A 19,029-nucleotide genomic window follows, 5' to 3' on the forward strand; every position below is an offset into this window, starting at 1 on the left:
ATTTTTCCAAAGCTGGAGCTGCCTACAATGAAAATGCCTACAGCATCCATGTCTACCTAAGAATTCTTTCATCAGCATTAATGCTTTGGCAATGTCAGCATCTCGTCATCAGGAGTTCCAAAAAAACCTTTGTCTAAGCAAAGCATTTGCTGAGCCTGAGCACTTAATTTGTAACAAAACAAGAGCAAATCCCAGCACAGTAAAGGCTCTGCATCAATCAGGTCATGCAGCTACTGACTGCAGAAATGCACCACGGTGGCTGAAAATCATGATTTGGGTTTAAATTTGGGAGTGAACATTTTAAGCCAGAAGCTAGAAAACACCTAAATGAAATGAGGTACCACAGAGGACAGGAGAATCATTACTCTGAAAACTGCAAGCAATGATTAATAATGGAACCTCAAAATAATTCATTAAATACAGCTACCAACACAGAGACAAATACAGGTAGAGAGATACAATAAAACTACCTTGTTTTTCCATTACCTGGACTACTTCATTCTTCCCAGTTGTTTGACCTCACCCACGACCTACCTTCAAGCTACTTCCACCCTGGCAAAGGCTCAATGGCTTAACAGCTTCACTGCTTCTGTCTGCTAACACAGCAGCAGAATGCCACATGCTATCCAGAGAGCAGCAGATCCACCTGCTGGGCCTGAAACCCACCCCGCTTGGTTAGCACACTGGTGCTCAGTTAAGCTGCTCAGCAGGATCCATGCTACTGCTGCCTGTGGAGCTGCTCACACAGAAACCAACACAGCCTGCACGGACTTCCCACATGAGCACGTGGGCAACACTGGATGTTGCTTGTCTCTACAGAGAGCTGCCTAATGGCACAGATCTAAGAGAAGCATCCATCCCCAGGCAGTAATGCAACTATGTCCCCGAAGGCATCCTAAACACATGCAGCTTTCCTGCCAGGCAGCCTTCCTCATATCCCCATACCTCCTGCCTGCTGACAGGCAGCTACAGATTCTATATTCTCCTCTGTGATCCACATTAAAGAGAGCTTGAGGAAGACATACTTGGAAAAGGCACCTGAAGTCAGCAAAGAACACAACAGGAGCTCCATAGCACAAGATCCAGCTTTGCCAAAAAGACATAAGCATCATCACCAACACTTGCACTGAACAATTACGAGCTTGCAGTTGTCAAACAGAGGCCTATATATTCAGCAGCAGCAATGGAAAAATATGAAGCATAAAGATCTACTGTTCTTAACACATCATTCATTCGTTCTTGTTGGAGCATCCAGCCTTAAGAAAAGCCCAGATATCTCTGAGTCAAGTACAGGTTTCTCCATGTATGTTACTACCATACACACAGAAAATATTTCTTCAGGTGAGATGCCTGAACAACACAGATGCATTATGTCAAAAAAAAACCCCAAACCAGCCATGGAGCCTCTTCCTTTATATACTGGATTGAGAACATAGCTCTTGTCTTCTCTTCGAGGTAGTAAACAGCCAGGCACAGAGCTTCTGCTTCTTCACAGAAGTGATGTAGTGACAGAAGTTGGATGTTTTAACAGAGATCCCAAGTGATTTTACTAAGGCACAAGTTCTGATAGGAACAGTGACTGCACGAGGAAAGTGTCTGTTGAAGCCTGTTCAGACCTTGGGCACTGGTTTAGTGCCCAATAGGATCAACAGGATCTTCAGTCGTCCAGGATAAAAGGCAAAAAGACTTCAAGCACAGTTCTGTAAGTCTACCTGGTCACTGGCCAATGTACCACATGCTGTGCTACACAGAGTTTAGTGATGAGAAACACTGCCAGCGTGGGCCAAGACAACATGTGCTTGTCCCAAGAGTCCAGCATGTTGCTTCTTTCTGGAAGCAGCACATTCCTGAGCTCAGTGAGTACTAAACATACTTGACTAGACAGAGCTCAGTAACATGGCTCCTTCTCTTACAAACTCAGGAGCTGAAAAATCTAAGTGGATCTGAAAATGCTCTTTCTCTAAAGGCCCCTGCCAAGGACAGAGCATCAAGTTTTCAAGCACGTAACATGTTATCTCACAAAACTTCCCCTAAGTCCGGCAAAATCCCAGTGTTAGGAGTTACCCTGAAAGAGACTTCTCCTTTACAACTCTGGGAACTGTGTTATTCAGGATTTCCTTTTCCTGCCTTCTCTTGCTCCCTCCCTTGGCTGCCCCAGATCTACACAACACTGACACGCAGAGAGGCACTGCATGGTAGCAACAGCCTGAGAGTATGCATCCACTGATTTCAAGAGCAGACAGTGCTTCAGGAGGCTGCTGCTCATGTTCAGCAAAGCCAGCTTAATTTAACACTGAAGAGAGAACAAGGCGAACAGGATGCGATGAGAGCTGGGACTGCCCTGGTGGTGACGGGAGAGGTGGCCTTGTAGGGGCTGAGGGCAGAGCAGAGATGTTAGTTGAGAAATCATTAACTGGGTGGCAGAACCATAGCACTGGAGGTGGGGGAGGCAACCCCAGAACAAGCTCCCATGAGCTTTGATGGCCTCCTGCAGGCCAGGCCAATGAACATTTAGAAGGCTCCCAGTTTCCCCAATACCATTCCCCACTGTGAACAGTCAGGAACAGTACTTGGGCACTGGCTCCAGCCTGTATTCCCACTGGCTTCACTGGGCAAACATGCTCTGAGCATTCCATGTATTTATCACAGTTTGGCTTTCAGAGATAATTAAGTCAACATAAATGATTTCAAGTCAACTTGACCCACCTTATGAGTGCAAGTAAATTGTCAAAAAGCTTCAGGACCTGCTCGGTGCAAGGATTACGGTACATTGGAGTTCCACTGGGCAGGTATCCCAAAAAGAATCCTCCAGCTTTTGCCTCTTCAGTAGCAGCAGGCCAACGAGCTCGTTTCACAACTCCGAGAATGGTGTACACGCAAAAGCTTATCTGCAGCAAGAGATATGGAGAAAGCATTTCTTAGCCAGATCACAGTCTGAAATCAACAGGTTCTCAGAGAAACACGTCATCATCCCATCTCAAAGGGAATGTTCTACAGTGAGCCTAACCTGGTGATAGGAAGAAACTCTGGTGAGTTTGCTGCCAGGAAAATGCAGCAAATGATCACGCTCTATTCCATTAACTTCAGAGAGCCCTGGCCGTGGCAGGATGGCCTAGGAATTCACTATCAGACAAAGCATCAATGCATACCATCTCAACAGCATGCAAGCAGCCAGGTAGGCTGCTAAAAGTAAGGGTCTAGACCATCAGTTCCTCACATCCTTCATGTGCTGGGACAGATGCAGGATCTGAGACGACACAACTGCATTAGCCCCAAATCACAAGCACATCTCTGTGGACTGCATTTCAGTTTCTTCTACAGATCTAAGGACAGCAACTGTGCTTGGCAGTCCAAGTAAAGACTTTACACCAACAACTCAGCACAAATCTTCTCAGATTAATTTTAATTATATTCTGTGCTCCAGCCTGAGCACGGTGTTTTCCATACTGCCTTGTTTAAAAAGCACAATTCACGGTGCCATATTTCCAAAAATCATGTAAATCAATTGCTTCTCCAAAACCAAACTCTGTGAAACAAAGAGTAGGAAATAGTGTGCTTTACTCCAATAAATAATGTGGTTTTGTATGTCCTGCATGCTCTTTATTGTAGCTTAAAGAGCAAAGGCCAGCCTGTTATTCTGCAACATGTAAAACCTATTGATCCACATTCTAAAGAAGTGTATGATCAGGAGACCTCGTGTGTTATCACAAGAGAAATGGGGATGGAAGGAGGCAGGTCTCCTTTCACTAATGATTACACCTCTCCTGGCAATGATACTCACTCTAGACCGGTTCAGGCCACTAGGATCTTCCAAAACCGGATCAGCAATTTTGTTGTCTGCACCCACGTAGGATATAAAGGCTTCAGGATCTGAGAGGACTCTGGCAGTAGCAAAAACCAGCAACGGGATTATTGTTTGTACCAGGAAATTTAAGCAGAGCTCTGCACTGGCAATAAACATCTAACAAATACAGAGCAGGCTAAAGAGGCTAGTAGTACTCCATCCTGTATATGGGAATGATTAAAAAGCATCAGAGTTATGTACACTCCCCAAATATTATCAGTTCTCTTGGGCTGTGGCGACCTAAAAGATTAAAATCTCTTATGAACATAGTCCTACTGAGAAAACTCTTGTGCATGCCCAGCTACACAGAGCTACAACATATCTCAGCTTTAATAACAACCCAGCTTCCTACCTTCTCCTGGGGATGAGCAAGGATGTCTTCAATTTCTCGTTTTACTATTATCACAACGACTGCCCACAGCACAGGAGGTCAAGAGGCAGCCCACCATCCTCCTATGGCTTGTGTGTTTCCTTACTGGGCATGGCATTACCTCCTCAACACCTCCAGCTCAAAGTTGGAGAAGAAATGACCAATAGAAAGAAAAATAATCCATACCTCTGCATCTCTGGGGAGAGCCATAAGCCAGCCACAGGAGCCATGAGCTCCTCCAGGAAAGCCTTCTGTCGCTCATAGTCCTTAAACTGATTGCTGATGAGGACCAGGGCCTCCATAAGAGCACACTTCTCCATCTGCGTCAGAAGTAGCTCATTTGACAGCAGCTGTTTCACGTGGTTGTACAACATCTCAAAGTTTGGCTAGAAAACACATCCAAGTGGAAAAGCATCATGCATTTGGTACGGAGAAGGGTCACTGGGGGAGGTAGAGAAGGGATGGACTGTACAGCTGGAGAAGCATTTCTGTTACCTTTTCTCAACATAGCCATCTCCTCCTCACACTCAAGTTTCTCTGCATATTCAGTCTAAGAGAACTTCTATTCTTCTCTCTATCATTATCCTGCATTCATTTCACTTTAACTCTACAGAATGACTGAAATAAGAAATCTCTCCCTAGGCAGTTATATCCATTAAAGCAGTATCACACCTCAAAGCAGTTCTGGTGCTTTGATTTGCCCACAGAAACCACCTTGGTTCTTTGGCCAGACTTAGGATTCTACCATCTCTTTGCTTGTGGTAAGTAACAATTCATATGGTTATGATGAGTGCCACAGGAATTCTTGCATTTCTTCCCTTCCTTCTCCAGTTGCCACTACATCTATCCATAATTTTGTACAAGCATTAGCAATCATGCCCTTCTTTGAAGTCCTCTTTGGGGGCAGCTCTGGGTCCTCGGCTCTTCTAGTGAGGATGTCTGGCTGGCCATGGGCAAAAGACAGCTATAGCTCAAGGACCAATAAAGTGCAACAAAAATCAACCCATTAGCTCTTAGCATCAATTGCAGAATGCAAACTGGAACCTCCAAATTACCTAAATTAATATCCTTTAAAAATATCATTGTTTAAACTAGCAATGTCCTATAGTCCTCCCATAATCCTAGCTCCCGCTCCACAGAAACACATCTAAAGAATGTTGCATGCAGAGACTGTTTACTTCAGCAAAACAAATAAAACATAGCTCATGGAATTTAAATGTGTTTGTCTTCTAATCTCCTCAAGCTCATCCAGAAAACAAATACTCTCCTTTTCCTCCTATATTCTGTTAAGTAACAGAAGAAAAACTAGTGATTAGCTATGATAGTGTCTTCAGCTAAGGAATCAACTGAGACCAGCACAGGTGGTAACATGGACATTCAACAAACATTCCCATAAAACCAATGCAGTGCTTGTATCCTTCTCCTCATCCCTCTTACATTTAACCCACCAATCTACAATTCAACTCCTTAGGCAGAAAATTTTTCAGCGGGGAAGAAAGAGGTACAGGGAATGAACAACTTTGCCATTTGTGCAGCAGGAATGTTTCCTGCAAGGAAAGCAGAGACTGTAGCCAAGGAAGCTGAAGATCCCACAAAATCCAACTGTAACTGAGGCAAGACTCTTCATGACAGTTGCATTCACATACCAGGACAAGCTGAGGGTAATCCCGGCACATCTTTATGATTGAGGAACACGCATGCCTTCTCACATTCTTCACTGCTCGAGTTCTAGGAGCCTGGACAGACACAACAAACTTCAATGAAGCAAAACAAAAGTTCAGCCAAACGCAGGGTTATCTTCAAGAGACAAATTCATTATATAGAGATTCCTGCACTGTTGAGCACAGATCAAAAGAACATTTCCATGCCTCCCTTGCTCTCTCCAATCAATCATGCAGCAACCAGATTTCCTCTGAAGCAGCAGTCAACTCAAGAAGTCCATGTTCAAACAAGCTGTACTTCACGAGCGAGGATGCCATGACTCTTATTCACTATTTCAAGACTCCAAACACTCGTTAAATGACTTGTGGGTTTACAGCCATCTTTCAGAGCCATGTATATCAAGTACTGAAAGAATGCCCAGAACTACTGAAGGGATTTCATTCTCACGAAGGCCAGCACTGACTGGGGAACTAAGTGTACTGGCCTTAGAGCACACCTGTGGCCTTCTAAGCTTGTGAGCCAAATCTTAGTAGGCTATGTCAACCGCAGAGATCAGCAATACCTAGACTCCCCAGATTTCCAGGAGCAGAACTATACTTGAGAAGCCTACTTCAGCAGAGTCTTCAGACTCAGGATGCTCTCTCCACTAGAATATGATTTGATCCAACTGTTATAGCTCATTAGTAGATAATAATTCAGACGTACCTTACTTTCTTCTACAACTTCAAAGGTAACTGAAGCAAATAGCTGTGAGAAAAGGGAGGAAAAATCAAAAAACTCATATCATTTATTAATACTTAGCACTCGCATCTGTTTGAGCTCAAGGAACAGGTAATAAAGATTTTAGTGCAATTTCACTGAAGTCAGTGAAAAATCCCTGAGTGAGCTGAAAGGTGAATCGTCCATACAGTGAAGCCTTGAAATGAAACATGGCCAGAGTATGCACTTAATACTAAGAACTACAAAATTTGGGTTAATTGACATTACTGTTCTTGTGACAAGCCTCAGTCACAGTTTCTCCCAACTTTAACATGAAGCATAGTCATTTCCTGACAGCAACACCAAGAGGATTGACTCCTGCAGTTTAGTCCAAGAGTCCTGCACCACAAAGAGCTGATATAATTTTAGCAGGGTCTGCACATACCTACCTTGGAAAGTACTTGTGGGAGGTATTCTGGTCGGTAAGTAACAAATGGAAAGAGAGCAGAGACATTGGTGAGCACACAGGACAGGATGAGAGGATCTTTTGTTTCAAAATTAAGGACAAGCTGCAGCAGATCTATGCCATCATTCACTGGGATTTCCTACAAAGGTAGGAAAAAAAAAAGAAGAAAAAGGGAGGCAACACTCAATACTTCAACCTGTAGTATACTTCCTACAAAACCCAGGAAAAAAGCTGAGGCAAAAAGGACAGCAGCATCACCAGTGTTGATAGGGCAGTCTTGAGACATCAATTTCTAGTCCCTATAATATTGCTTGCACCTCTGGGAAAGGCAAATTTCCTCTCTCAGTCTGTCACCCAATTCTCTTGACACCGTCCAACAGATTCCATGCTTAATCAGCTGTATTGACCCATATAATTATTCTACTGTGATTAGACTGATGAGTGCATGAGCAGCTTAATCTAATTAAAAAAAAAATCAAGTCAGTCTATATCAAACTGATCCTTCTGATTTTCCTGCCGTTTAACAAAAGACAGAGAGAAAATGCTTCTGATCTCCTACTCTCTGGGTATAGTTCCTCTTATTTAGCTAGAAGTTTAAAATTAAAAAAAAAAAATCTAATCAGAGGATAATTAAATAAAATTTTCCTTAAGCAATCTCTTCTCTAGAAAAGCACTATGTAAAAGCATGTCACCTGAGCGCTCTCCTGCGACTTCTCATCCCATACTGTCACTCCTCATCCCATAGCATCCAAAATTAAGACACGCCACTATGAGTTTGGTGTCATCAAAAGAAGGGTCATTATTCCTCATGAGAATGGCTCGGCAAACAATCTGGGTTTTGTGTGGAGGTAAGCAGTTACTAAAAACTGCTCAAGGATAACATAACTGCAAAAACCCACTGGTATGGACCCGGAAGAAGCCAGAAGAGAAGGCAGGAACACACATACATCTTTATCCATGGTTCGAAACATCTGGCTGATGACACTCTCCGAGAAGAAGGTCATGGCATCCCACTGCACAAAGGATGGAGAGAAGATGGAGCAGAGACCTTCGCCTGTCTTAGCTGAAAGGAAGAGAACACTGGAGCTCTCACCATGCTCCTCAACAGCAGCCTGGTAAGTTCCTGTGCTAGAACACCTTAACATTCACAAGTATTTTAAGCACACAGCTCTCCCTGCCTGGCGGGAATGCACTGGGAACAATTAACGTAATCCCGTGTGATTTGCTTCATTCGAGTGAAGGCTCCTGAGACATAAGTCTTTGAGGTACTGTGCAGAGCAATATGAACAAATCAGAGAAGGGAAAAGAAGGCAGACCACATGCCCAGACTCTGTACTGCAGGCAACACTGTCCTCAGTGTGACTTTGCAGAGCACCAAGCAGCCTTCTTCCACAGCAGGGAATGCAAAGTGAATGACAAGGGATTTGCCAGATATGCGAAATTTCCCTAACAAAAGTAATCAATAAGTTACAAAGATAAAATAGCCCAAATAATTGTAAAATTGCATCAGAGGGACAGCTGTACCTCTTCTGCAGAAAGATTTGGGGGAAGGAAAGGAGGAGCCAGGGGCTTTACTTATTCCATAAGCAGACTCCAAAGGGCTAAATTAGGGAAGAAGCGGTTTTGACTTGGTTTTGCTTTTAACTTGTAAAAACTTTAAAAGCCTAAAAATCTAGCACAGAGCCTTAGCTACCATTTAAAAAACTCCAACAAAAAAAAAGGCCAAGAAGTTTCTTCTTGGCTTTAATTTAAAAATAAAACCCATATCCCTAATTTTTTTCAGGTAACCTACAGTTCATGGGTCCAGTATCAACAGGAGCTGTGAGCTGGTACTTCAGCCATTCACCAGCCATTTGGAAGCCAGTTAGAGGGTCCAGACGACAAGCCATTCTCATCACTTCTCCTTGCTGGGCTCGGAAAGCTGCAGGGAAAAATCACACACCAAGAAACCAGCTGATGCTGCAAATTTTGCAGACCCATTAACATTATGAACTTTTGCTTTGGCAATAGCTGTGTAGCCGGCACAAGTACACAAACAGTAAAGCAAGTACAACAGGATGGGCAATTTTTGAAGTGATTTAAGCGGACTAAGAAATAACAGACTAACATTAAAAAAAGTACAACTAAAATGCAGTATGAATTATGAAAATCTATGCTGATGCCTTTTCCTGGTCTTAAAAATTGATAGCCAGACACAGTTAAGGGATAAGAGATTTTTACCTTGGTAAGGTAAAAGGTGATGCAATGCACCTTGGTGAAGTGGTACACCAATGAAGACCCTTATTAAAACACCAAAATAAAAACCTCTTATCCTGTAACTGTGTATGGCTCTCAATTTTTTAAGACGAGGAAAAGGCATCAGTGTTAAGCCAGATTTACTACAATTAAGCCTCTATTCTTCACGTAAATGTTCGAACTATAAACATTTGCTGCTTACAGAACATCTTGGGATAGAGAGATAAAACACCGTATTAGATAACTGCAACTTCCTTTACCTAAACACACTTTTCCTAGATTGTTCAACTAATCACAAATTTGAAGTCAAAACCCAGTTGCCTTGTTTTCAATTTCAAAGATACTAAAAACAAAGTACAGAACAGGAATTTCACTTGTTCCAAAATATTCCAGTGCATGACCACACAAAAGAATCAGCTCTGCTGACTGCACAAATGCAATTTGCACTGTTTAATAAAGTTGTGTTGCCAAGTAATTTTATTTTGTGTTTCAAATTAGTTATATTTTCTTATATATGTAAGGTCTTCAATATGACTTAACCCTCTAAAACTATTTCAGATTCTGGTTTTGTGCATTTAGCTTCTTTATAGTTTCTACCCAAATGGATTTATTGCAGTAAGTAAAACTAGTAAGTGATAAAAATTGCAATACTTAAAATCTTCAGACATAAATGTAAGAACTAAAAATTTATGTAATTTATTCAATGTATCCTCCCACCCACCAAATTAGTACCAAACCACACCAGCCAGTGAGAACCAACTTCAGTTTTGGGAAGAAAAATACAAACTGAAAGAAAAAGTAAAATCGTTAATATCCAGTGCTGGTTTAAGATCCCAGTTAAATTTGGCTATTTGAATTGCTCAACTTTAGTTGTTGATATTAAACCAGAAGCTACCTACCAGGGCCAAGACAGATTTTCTTTCTGGAATGGCATCTAAAGTCTTTTGTAAGCTGCCTTCCTCTCCTAACCTGAGCATGACTTGAGGCTGTTTGATTTTCTCCTCTAGGTGACCAAAAGAGACATTTGCCTTGACACTAGAATGCTATTAGGCCATCTATCTGACAGCCACCAAAACAATTGCAAATAGTAAAATTAAACACGAGCTGCCCCAGGAAAATCCTAACTTAATTTACTCCAAGATCCAGATTAAAAAAGTTAAGAAACAAATGGAATATGAAATGCAACAAATGAAACTAAAGCTGCTGAGCCAATTTGGTAGCTTGGCCAGTGACTAAAAGCAGGAAGGCAGGCACAGACAACAGAAACTTATGGCAACTTACAGTTGAAGAAGGCATTGAAATCCTCATCACTGTCAAAATCAAAACGGGAGTATTCACAGCTGGGGCTGTCTGCTTTGGAAGGAAAGCCCACCTGGAGAAAGAGTGGAAAAGGTCAGGAAGAAGGAGAAGTTGCCCATCACAGCTAACACGAGCTTTAATGAGATGAAGGCTGGAGACATGATTAAGATATCCCTGTGTGTTCAGCAGCTTGGAGATCATGTCTGGCCACGACATTACAAAAATGTAGTTTCTTCCCCTATGACCCACAGGCCACATTCACCAGGCACTTTCTCACAACCAACAGTGATTTACACATACCTTCACTAGGTTGGTCATAGACGCACGGAGATACTTGGGAACAACAGCCAGTAACAAAGGGTCATGAGACAGAACTTCATGCCGAAAGAGGGCTCCCCATGTGATCTGGGTAGAAGAGCGCAGAAACTGGGGGAAGAAGAGAGAAAAGAGAGGAACACAGGAGGATTTCAGTGCTGGAATTTCCACTGCTAACATTAAGTGCTGCTATCAGAAAGAAACAGCAAATTATACTGACTATTAAGATGAGGCCAAGGCACCTTGAAGGCACACCTCAAATTCCCAGAAAGTCAAAAATCTCTAATACTAGGGCTAGTTGCAAATTCTGCATTTTCTACTCAGTTCTCTGTGTGCTCCTGATGGGGTGGTAATGGAGTAGAAAACTCTCTGCCTTCCAGGCCTTCAGCTGAAATGGAGATCCTAGAGAGCAATATTTAGCAGCTGAAGTTCTGCAGTTTTCTACAGGCTAGCTCAATTATGCATTCACACACACAGACACACGTGAGACTTTCAGCCCTTTACATACCTGGCTGGGATGGGTTGTGAAGGCTAAAAATGACTCAAGGTATTTTCCAAAGTTGGCTGGCGTTTCCACATCACAATCTGAGCCCTATGAGGAACATGAAGTATTTCAGACAAAATACTAACTTTATGGCAGGCTGGGCTCACAAATGGTATGTTTCAGGGTAAAGCAGGAGCACTACATCCAAGGCCATAGACTGTAAAGGAGCAGAGACAGAAACACTGAACAACTGATTTTTTTCTCATACCAGTATAGCCCAAGGAGCATCACGTTCTGTTGACCAGCTTGAAGGTGCTAGAGACACCACCACCCTCATTCAAGAGCAAAGGGTGACTTCTCACATAATGAAGTTGTATTAATACCAAATTCACAACCACTGCTGCTACCATGAGTCACAATTTTACTCCTGCATGGGTCAAACCCATGCAGCAGTACCAAAGTAGTGCAATTCAAACTGAATAATTTCACAAGAAAATACACCCAGATAATTTCACTCAATTTCTCCAAATATTTTGTGTATTTAACATATGAGTATCCACAACCAGTAAATTCCTTGGAAGTTTGTCAGGAAATTAAGTTTTACCAGAAGCCATAAATTCAAGGTTCTGCTGCTTCTCAGAAATTATAACATGACCTGGTGCCCCCAAGATCCTTGAATTGTACAGCTCAGTGCTGCCTCTCCCAAGTGACTCTGAATTAGCAAGCTCCATCTCATTACTTCATTATGGATTAACAGCTACTGCCTAAAAGCAAGTGGAGTCACTGCAAGCAGAAATGTACCCTGTATACTGTCCATTCTTTTTAAGGATGAATTCTCAAAGGTTGTTTTTGGCTTTTTCTTTCCTTCCCTGAGAGACTTTACTTTGCTCTATCACTTTTACAGGCTGGTTGCTTCAATCTCGCCACAAACAGCATCTCTCAACAAATCTGCCCTCTTTATTGTAGAAGCACTGAGCTGAATGGAGGGAGTGAGAATTCAGCACCAGTATGGCATGAACAGTATGAATTTGCATCTTCATCTCAATATTGACACAGAGCATTACAAAGATGAACAGCAGGAACAAAACCCATTCCTTCCTTCAACTTGAGTCTTGGTAGAAGAACAGCCAGGTATACTCTCTGAGTTATTTTTATTAGGAAATTTAAAAGGCTTCCAATAGAAGAGTAATTTCCCAGATGAGATTTTCTGTAGCAGTAGTCAACTAAAAACCTGACCAATTTTCAGTGAAGCTCAGCATTTTACAGAGGTTACAGGAAATGGTTCGTGATGACAGCAAAGCCCTGGCATCAGCCGGGGTCCCTCCAGTCTACATTCCTATGACTTGGCAGGATACAGTTAACCCACTTAAAAGCAGAACCATTTCTGCCTTTTGGAAACGCATGGAGAGAACCCTACAGCTGCCAAATGTGCAGCCCTACCTTAGATCAGGGTTGCCTCAAGCCCCAGCCCTAAACACTAGCCCTGCCAGGGTTGCTGCTGGTATTAATAAAGACTTACTAGCAACGCACATAGCTGGCTGCCCAATGCGCACAAAACTTGGCAAAGTCTCTTCAAGAACACATAGTGCTTCTCCACCAGGCCTTCTCCATCTGCTGTCCTGGGAACGAGGGAAAAACAGGATCACAGTTACTCAGGCTGTAGCTGACAGGCACACTGCTGTCTATCTTGTAGATAAAAAGAGGACTAGAGGAATTTGACTTTATTGCAGTGGGATTTTCTTTGCTATTATCAAGAAGTACTGCTTTATTGGCATCTAAAACCACTGAAATTGGCTCTTTGAAAGATTCCCTCTTCCTGATCAGTTTCAGGCTAAAACGGAAAGCCAGGGAAGCTGTGATATTTACACCTCATTGTCTTTAAATTATGGGTTTTGAAAAAAAACCCCTGGTTTTCCAGGTTTTGCAAAAGAAATGGTGGTTTTGTTCTCTCCCCTCCAGTCCCTGCTTCCTTTGCTTAAGCAGCAGTATCTTTTACACCTACAAAGCCATTTGTATGCATTTTTATGTGAAATCACAGCAGCACCACAGTACTCACTGGGCAGCAGAGAGGATGCAGTGCATGGCAACGTCTCCAAACAAGACCATCAGAGGCTTCCGGTCCTCCAGCTTACCCTACGCACAAAACACATCACATGCCTCAATTTTAACGTAACTATTTATTCCCATCTACATAAATGTTTATTGCTGTCTGCAAGCAAAATTAGGAGAGTCACCGTTTTCTTTACATCTGGGGAGGGGCTTAGAGTCTGCATAAGATTTAAGTAAAAACTTGTCAAAATTCCAAGGTACCTGATCTAAAAAAAATTCTCCAAGCAATCCCATCACAGGAACTTTAAATAACAAAACTGACCCTGAGGCATTATCTTTTATTGACAGAAGACTGGCTAGTTACTTACAGGCAGCTGATAACCACTCAGCCGCCTATGAATGAATGGGTCAAATCACCTGTTTAGATCCTGCTGTCACTTCTCTGAGCTGCCAGGTGACACAGCTGATGACACTATTTTCCACTTCACAGTTCTAGGAAGTGGGGGATAAAAGGTCAGTGAGGACCTCTAAGTTCAAACTGCAAGGAGAAGCAAGTACAATTTGGAGAGGGCTCCAATGGCTGCTCTATGCATTGTGCTGGCCTGACATTCACACCAAATATCATTAACAGAATCAGCTAAATTTGATTCTCAGATAAAAGGCCAAAGATAGCATTGCTCAGTTCAAAGAATTATATAGGAGAATAGGAGAAAAATAAAAGAGAGCCAGAAGAGCCGGGGAGGAAGAACTCACTTTCCTGCTGACAGCAATCAGGAGACACTCTGCTGCTCCAACTTGAAGTTCAGGCTCATTTAGGAGGAGACACAACATCTCCAAGAGCTTGCAGTTGTCTGCTGTAATATGGCTTAGGGCTACCCAGTCAATGTAGCCAGCCAAAGTGTTGAGTGCCGCTATCCCCACACGACAGTTTGCCTGAGCCTGTGAACAGAGAGGAGGCATGAGGTCAGAGCCATAGAAAAACACCAATTCCCATCTAGAGCAATCAACTCCTTGAAATAACAGTACCAAGAACCCTGCTGAGAAAGTGAGAGATTTGGACCCTTCTGCTGCCACTCCTCACTTGTCTTTTCTCAAGTGTTTGTATTAAGAGTGAACAAATCCATCTGAATGAAACTGCAGGCAAGAGACTCGAAAGCCTAGGAAAAGCCTAGTTCTAAGTAACCTTCATCTTAAGAATTACTAATGAGCTAACTCCCATATAGCTCTACTCACCTTTGGTTCCTGAGCCAAATCAGTCTTCTGTAAAAGAAAACAAGAGAGGGTAAGTGAACAGCTACAGCACACACTTCCACCCAGCCACTACTGGAAAGGCTTATCCTCAAGGACACAGCCAAAAAAGAGGCTACATCAGTCTCCCATTTAGGACATTGCTGAAGCCAACAAAGTCACCTCTGCAGCCCCCAACCAGGTAAGACAACAGGACTCTGAATTGCCAAGTTAAGCCACAATTCCCTTCTCATCCAAAAGGTAACATTCCAGTCAAGAGGCACCAGGGAGACACAGGTGACAAGAAGGAAAGGCATTTTGGTACATCCTGGAGGCTTCCAGGAAATAAGCTTTTGACCTTTTAAGAGCATCTTACACCCAAAAGCCAGACTCCGAAAAGATGCTGGTGGCTTTTAAGATTCAGGTCTGAAAGGGTGATTTGTCAACAGTCAGCAAGGCAGCTGGAGACAGCCGAAGCACCAACTTACAGCCTGACTCCCAGGCCTAGGACACTTAACAGCAACAATGCACTACCTGTACCATCCTTTTGCAAACAAGTCCCACAGATACTCAGGTTTGATTTGTTTGCAGATGCAAAGACACCACAAGCATTTCTTTCTACTGCAAGGTTTTGGTTTGGACTATTCATTGCAGTGATTTAAGTTAATCAGCTTGAGCCCCAAACATTTCATATATGACCCATCTTATAAACATGTTTATCTATTAACCCATCATAATTATAAGCACTGCATGTTATCATGGGCTTGGGGACCTGTCCATCATCTCCCCCAGTCTGTGTGCAGACAGATGAACACCCAACCCTCAGTAATGAACCTGTGCACGAATAGCCCAAATATCTGCTAACCTGTGGAGTGGTAAGGACTTCTTGTTCCTGGGGTGCTCCAACCTTGCCAATCAGAAAGATTCCACCGTTAGCGGAAGCAGCCACACTTCAGAGCCTCAAGCATTGCAATGCAAACCTTACCTGGAAATGCATTTCAACCAGACTACGAAACACACAAGGATCACCCTCCCACCACCATGAACTGCACAGAAAACTGGCTGCTCTACAGACGGGGTTGCTCACCCTGACAGTGCATCAGGAAGGTGTACAGAAGTCAGGTAGAAAAAGGGTTTTTCATTGGTTCCCAGTTTCACATTTAGTATTAACTCTGGATTTTAATTCGTGAAAAAAAAGAATACGAGATATGACTAAGCAACTAGTTTCTAGTTTGGTTTTTCAGCTCTGCTTCACTCTCAAATCCACTTCCTTTTCACAGTAATAGACTGAGGAAGAGACTTCCCTCCATCATCCACTGTGACTGACAATGTCACTGCACATCTCTGATTCTAGGTAAGAATTCAGAAAAGAAGTTTGTTTACACAAAAATAGAAGAGCATTCTTCACTACAACTTCGCAAAAAAAAGCCTTCCTGACTTGAGCTCTTGGAGAAAAGGACCAGAGGCCCAGAAGCATGTTGAGACATCCGAAATTCATGCATTTTGGTGCATCACCTCAAATGTAGCACTGCAACGTGAGAGAGCAGACACGATTCCTGGATGGTAACTCTTAATCACTGTGTGTTACATAAACCACCCCAAATTACCTGTTTCTGCCACAACCACACCTTCACTTTGCTAAGCTGTACACCCATGGTGCCAGCACGCATTCCAACAGTATGGATGAAGCACACAGCTACTCAAGCCATCTACACTAGCAAAATCAAAGTATCAACACTAACACTATCAGCCTTGTGTGTTCAGTCTCTCTGATCAGCATCAGCTTCCCAGGCCATAGCAGATCCCTGCCTCAGAGTGGCAGCAACAGATTCAGTTTCTGTACTTGCTTCCCCAACAATTTGCGAGCTGCATCCCAATTCCTAAATGCCTCCAGCATAGAGTAAACCCAAGGGAAGGAGACTCTTACCATGCATCTGTACTTGTTGACGTTCTGCTGCAGGGCAGTTAGTAGGAAGCTGAAGATCTTTTCCATGTTCTGGGTGAGGGTTTGCTGGATATCTCGTCGCCGCTGAGTAGGCAGAGTTTGAAAAGTCACCACATCCTCTGCCAAACGTAGGAGGATGAACATCACCAGTTCTGTCTGAGTTTCCTGATGTTCCAAAGTGAAACACACTCCGTCAGCACAGTCCAAACATTAAAATTTCTAGCGACTAGCTCAAAGATGTGGAGAGAAAGCAAGCATGCATGAAGATACAGGTCACACGTTGAGAAAATAAAACAGCAGGATGGCCTTCTTTCTGCCAAAGTCATCTCAGGATAACTTAATCTTACAAGGCTTTTGAGTCCATCACCAACCTGTCTCACTTGACCATGAGTGAGTTAGATTTTCCTCAGGATAATGGAAGACTGAACCCCATACTAAGAGCAAACAAAAGAGGCCAGACAGCTGTGTTTCATACCCCTTGCTTGGAGAGGGTATCCAACTCCTTTAGCATGTCAGGCCAGTGCTGAGGCCATTCCCGCTTGATCATCTCCACGACAATGCGAGACAGTACGTCCTTAATGTGACTTTCCTCCTCCAGGATACTTTGAGTTCCCTGTGACAGAAAAGGGACAGTTATACAAAACAGCAAGCATCAGGCATTTATAACTCTGACCTGAGAAACACAGTGTTTGCAAACATTCGAGACCACTAAAACCAAAATAAAACACTCTTCATTGCAGCTACCTTAGATGACACTCCTATGCTCCCAAGCATCCATAGCTAATAAACTCTGGGAACCAGAAGGATTCTCCACAAAAGAAGGTCACTTGGTCACGAGAGCAATCACAATAGAAAAAACACGACCAAGATAATGGCTTTAGCATTTTTGCAAAGTATAAGAACGTCCATAGCTAGTGAATTTCCTCTTAAGGAAAGAAGAAGTATCTTATATATGTTATACAAGCCTCACAACCTCCTGCCATGTGAAGTAATATAGCTATTGACCTGAATAAGCACTAAAACAATCAGAGACGCAAAGCAAAAAAGCAATGAAATGCACAACTGCATTCAGATCCTGTATGCTAATTAGTTGGAGTATTTTTTAGTTTTGCTCTCACATTTCAGAGAACAGCCTGAGGGAGCAGGTACTTACACTGGATATGAGGCCCATAACATTGTTCTTTAGATAAACTTTTTCTAGGCGAGGCATATTGTTCCAGCGGTACCTGTTAAAAATAAACAAACAAAAAGGAAACCGAGTCAAAACATTCGTGAAGGTCTCTGACTTGATCCTCAAGGAACCACTGCTTCTTTACCTAAGCTAGACACACTACAACTCCCTGCCTCTGCCAGCACCCAATCCCTTAAAAAGGCTGAGTTAAAACTGCTGCTGGCAAATGGGTATGCCCCACTGAGGTCAACGGACACCAGAAGCAGCAGCAAAACACAAAGCATCAGGTCTGTAGAGGCGGCAGAGAAAGGAATCTCAGAACTGAACTAATACAAAGCCTCTTTGTTAGCAGGAGGCCAATGACACAACACTGCAAAGACCTACTGGTAACCCAGTGTGCTTATTTTCATCTTGTGATGTCAACGTGTCTTACAGCTCAGTGAATTCACCTTCGCAACCTGCCTGAAAGCAATTCTCTCCTCTCTTTCTTTTATGGAAAAATAAAAAAATTCAGAGCAGGACTGCAACTGTCCTCTGCTGCAGAACAAACTCCCTGCGTCCTGAAAGTGCCTCCCTAGGGCACGAGGTGCCGGAACAGGCACAGATCCCTGGGTAGCGGCAGGCCGGGACCCTTCTCTGGCCCGGCGGCACGGAACGAGCTGACTTACTTGACCACATGCTCCAGGATCTGCAGGCCGAAGTGCCGGACGATGGCCGTCTGCGTCTTCTCCGCCAGCTTCAGCCCGCAGGGCACGCAGATGGGGCACTTCTCCTTGAACTCCTCGCAGAACTAGGGGAGGGAAGGCCGGGACGCGTACGCGCAGTTACACACCGGGAGAGGAGATGGCAGCCCCATCCCTGGCGGAGCACGCCGGGGGACACGCGGCCGCCCGACCCCCGCCACCTGCTGACGGCTTCTAGCGCCTCAGGGGACGCCCGGGACCGGCCCGCCAGGCTCTCGCCCGTCCGGGCCGTGTGGACGGGGCACCCGCGTGGCCGGAGCCCGGCGCCCTCCCTCCCTCCGTCCCTCTCTCCCTCCCTCCCCGGCCGGGCGGTACCTTGAGGGCCTCCAGGCGGTACCGCTGCGTGGACGCCGGGTCCATGATGACGGTCACCGCCTTCACCAGCTGCTCGCAGAGGCCGCTCACCTGCTCGGCGGACATGGCGGCAGCGGCGGACGCGCGCCACCGGCCACGCACGGGAGGGACGAGCGGGGCAGCCGGGACACAGCTCCGCGCATGCGCCTCGGGGGCCACGGGGAGA

General features: G+C 43.9%; 1 protein-coding gene across 2 annotated transcripts in view; it reads right to left on the minus strand.

Annotated features, from left to right (window-relative positions):
• XPO5 (exportin 5) overlaps positions 1-18,969 on the minus strand; it is a 29,615-nt gene extending 10,646 nt beyond the window's left edge. The window contains exons 1-21 of one of the 2 annotated variants that reach the window (XM_014876076.2): positions 18,825-18,969; positions 18,435-18,556; positions 17,749-17,821; positions 17,071-17,208; positions 16,578-16,760; positions 15,516-15,557; positions 14,657-14,683; positions 14,177-14,362; positions 13,431-13,507; positions 12,894-12,993; positions 11,399-11,482; positions 10,876-11,001; positions 10,558-10,648; positions 8,834-8,962; positions 7,989-8,104; positions 7,025-7,180; positions 6,582-6,623; positions 5,861-5,950; positions 4,401-4,600; positions 3,782-3,881; positions 2,707-2,888 (exon numbers count right to left, since the gene is read on the minus strand). In XM_014876076.2, the coding sequence (XP_014731562.1) occupies positions 2,707-2,888; positions 3,782-3,881; positions 4,401-4,600; positions 5,861-5,950; positions 6,582-6,623; positions 7,025-7,180; positions 7,989-8,104; positions 8,834-8,962; positions 10,558-10,648; positions 10,876-11,001; positions 11,399-11,482; positions 12,894-12,993; positions 13,431-13,507; positions 14,177-14,362; positions 14,657-14,683; positions 15,516-15,557; positions 16,578-16,760; positions 17,071-17,208; positions 17,749-17,821; positions 18,435-18,556; positions 18,825-18,929 (2,369 nt within the window). In that variant the 5' untranslated portion in view covers positions 18,930-18,969. The remainder of the gene's footprint in view (positions 1-2,706; positions 2,889-3,781; positions 3,882-4,400; positions 4,601-5,860; positions 5,951-6,581; positions 6,624-7,024; positions 7,181-7,988; positions 8,105-8,833; positions 8,963-10,557; positions 10,649-10,875; positions 11,002-11,398; positions 11,483-12,893; positions 12,994-13,430; positions 13,508-14,176; positions 14,363-14,656; positions 14,684-15,515; positions 15,558-16,577; positions 16,761-17,070; positions 17,209-17,748; positions 17,822-18,434; positions 18,557-18,824) is intronic. The other variant, XM_088161405.1, reaches the window with a different exon arrangement.
• Positions 18,970-19,029: the final 60 nt, after the last annotated feature.

The sequence above is a fragment of the Sturnus vulgaris genome, chromosome 3 (assembly GCF_052056855.1).
Source record: "Sturnus vulgaris isolate bStuVul1 chromosome 3, bStuVul1.hap1, whole genome shotgun sequence".
NCBI lineage: Eukaryota > Metazoa > Chordata > Aves > Passeriformes > Sturnidae > Sturnus > Sturnus vulgaris.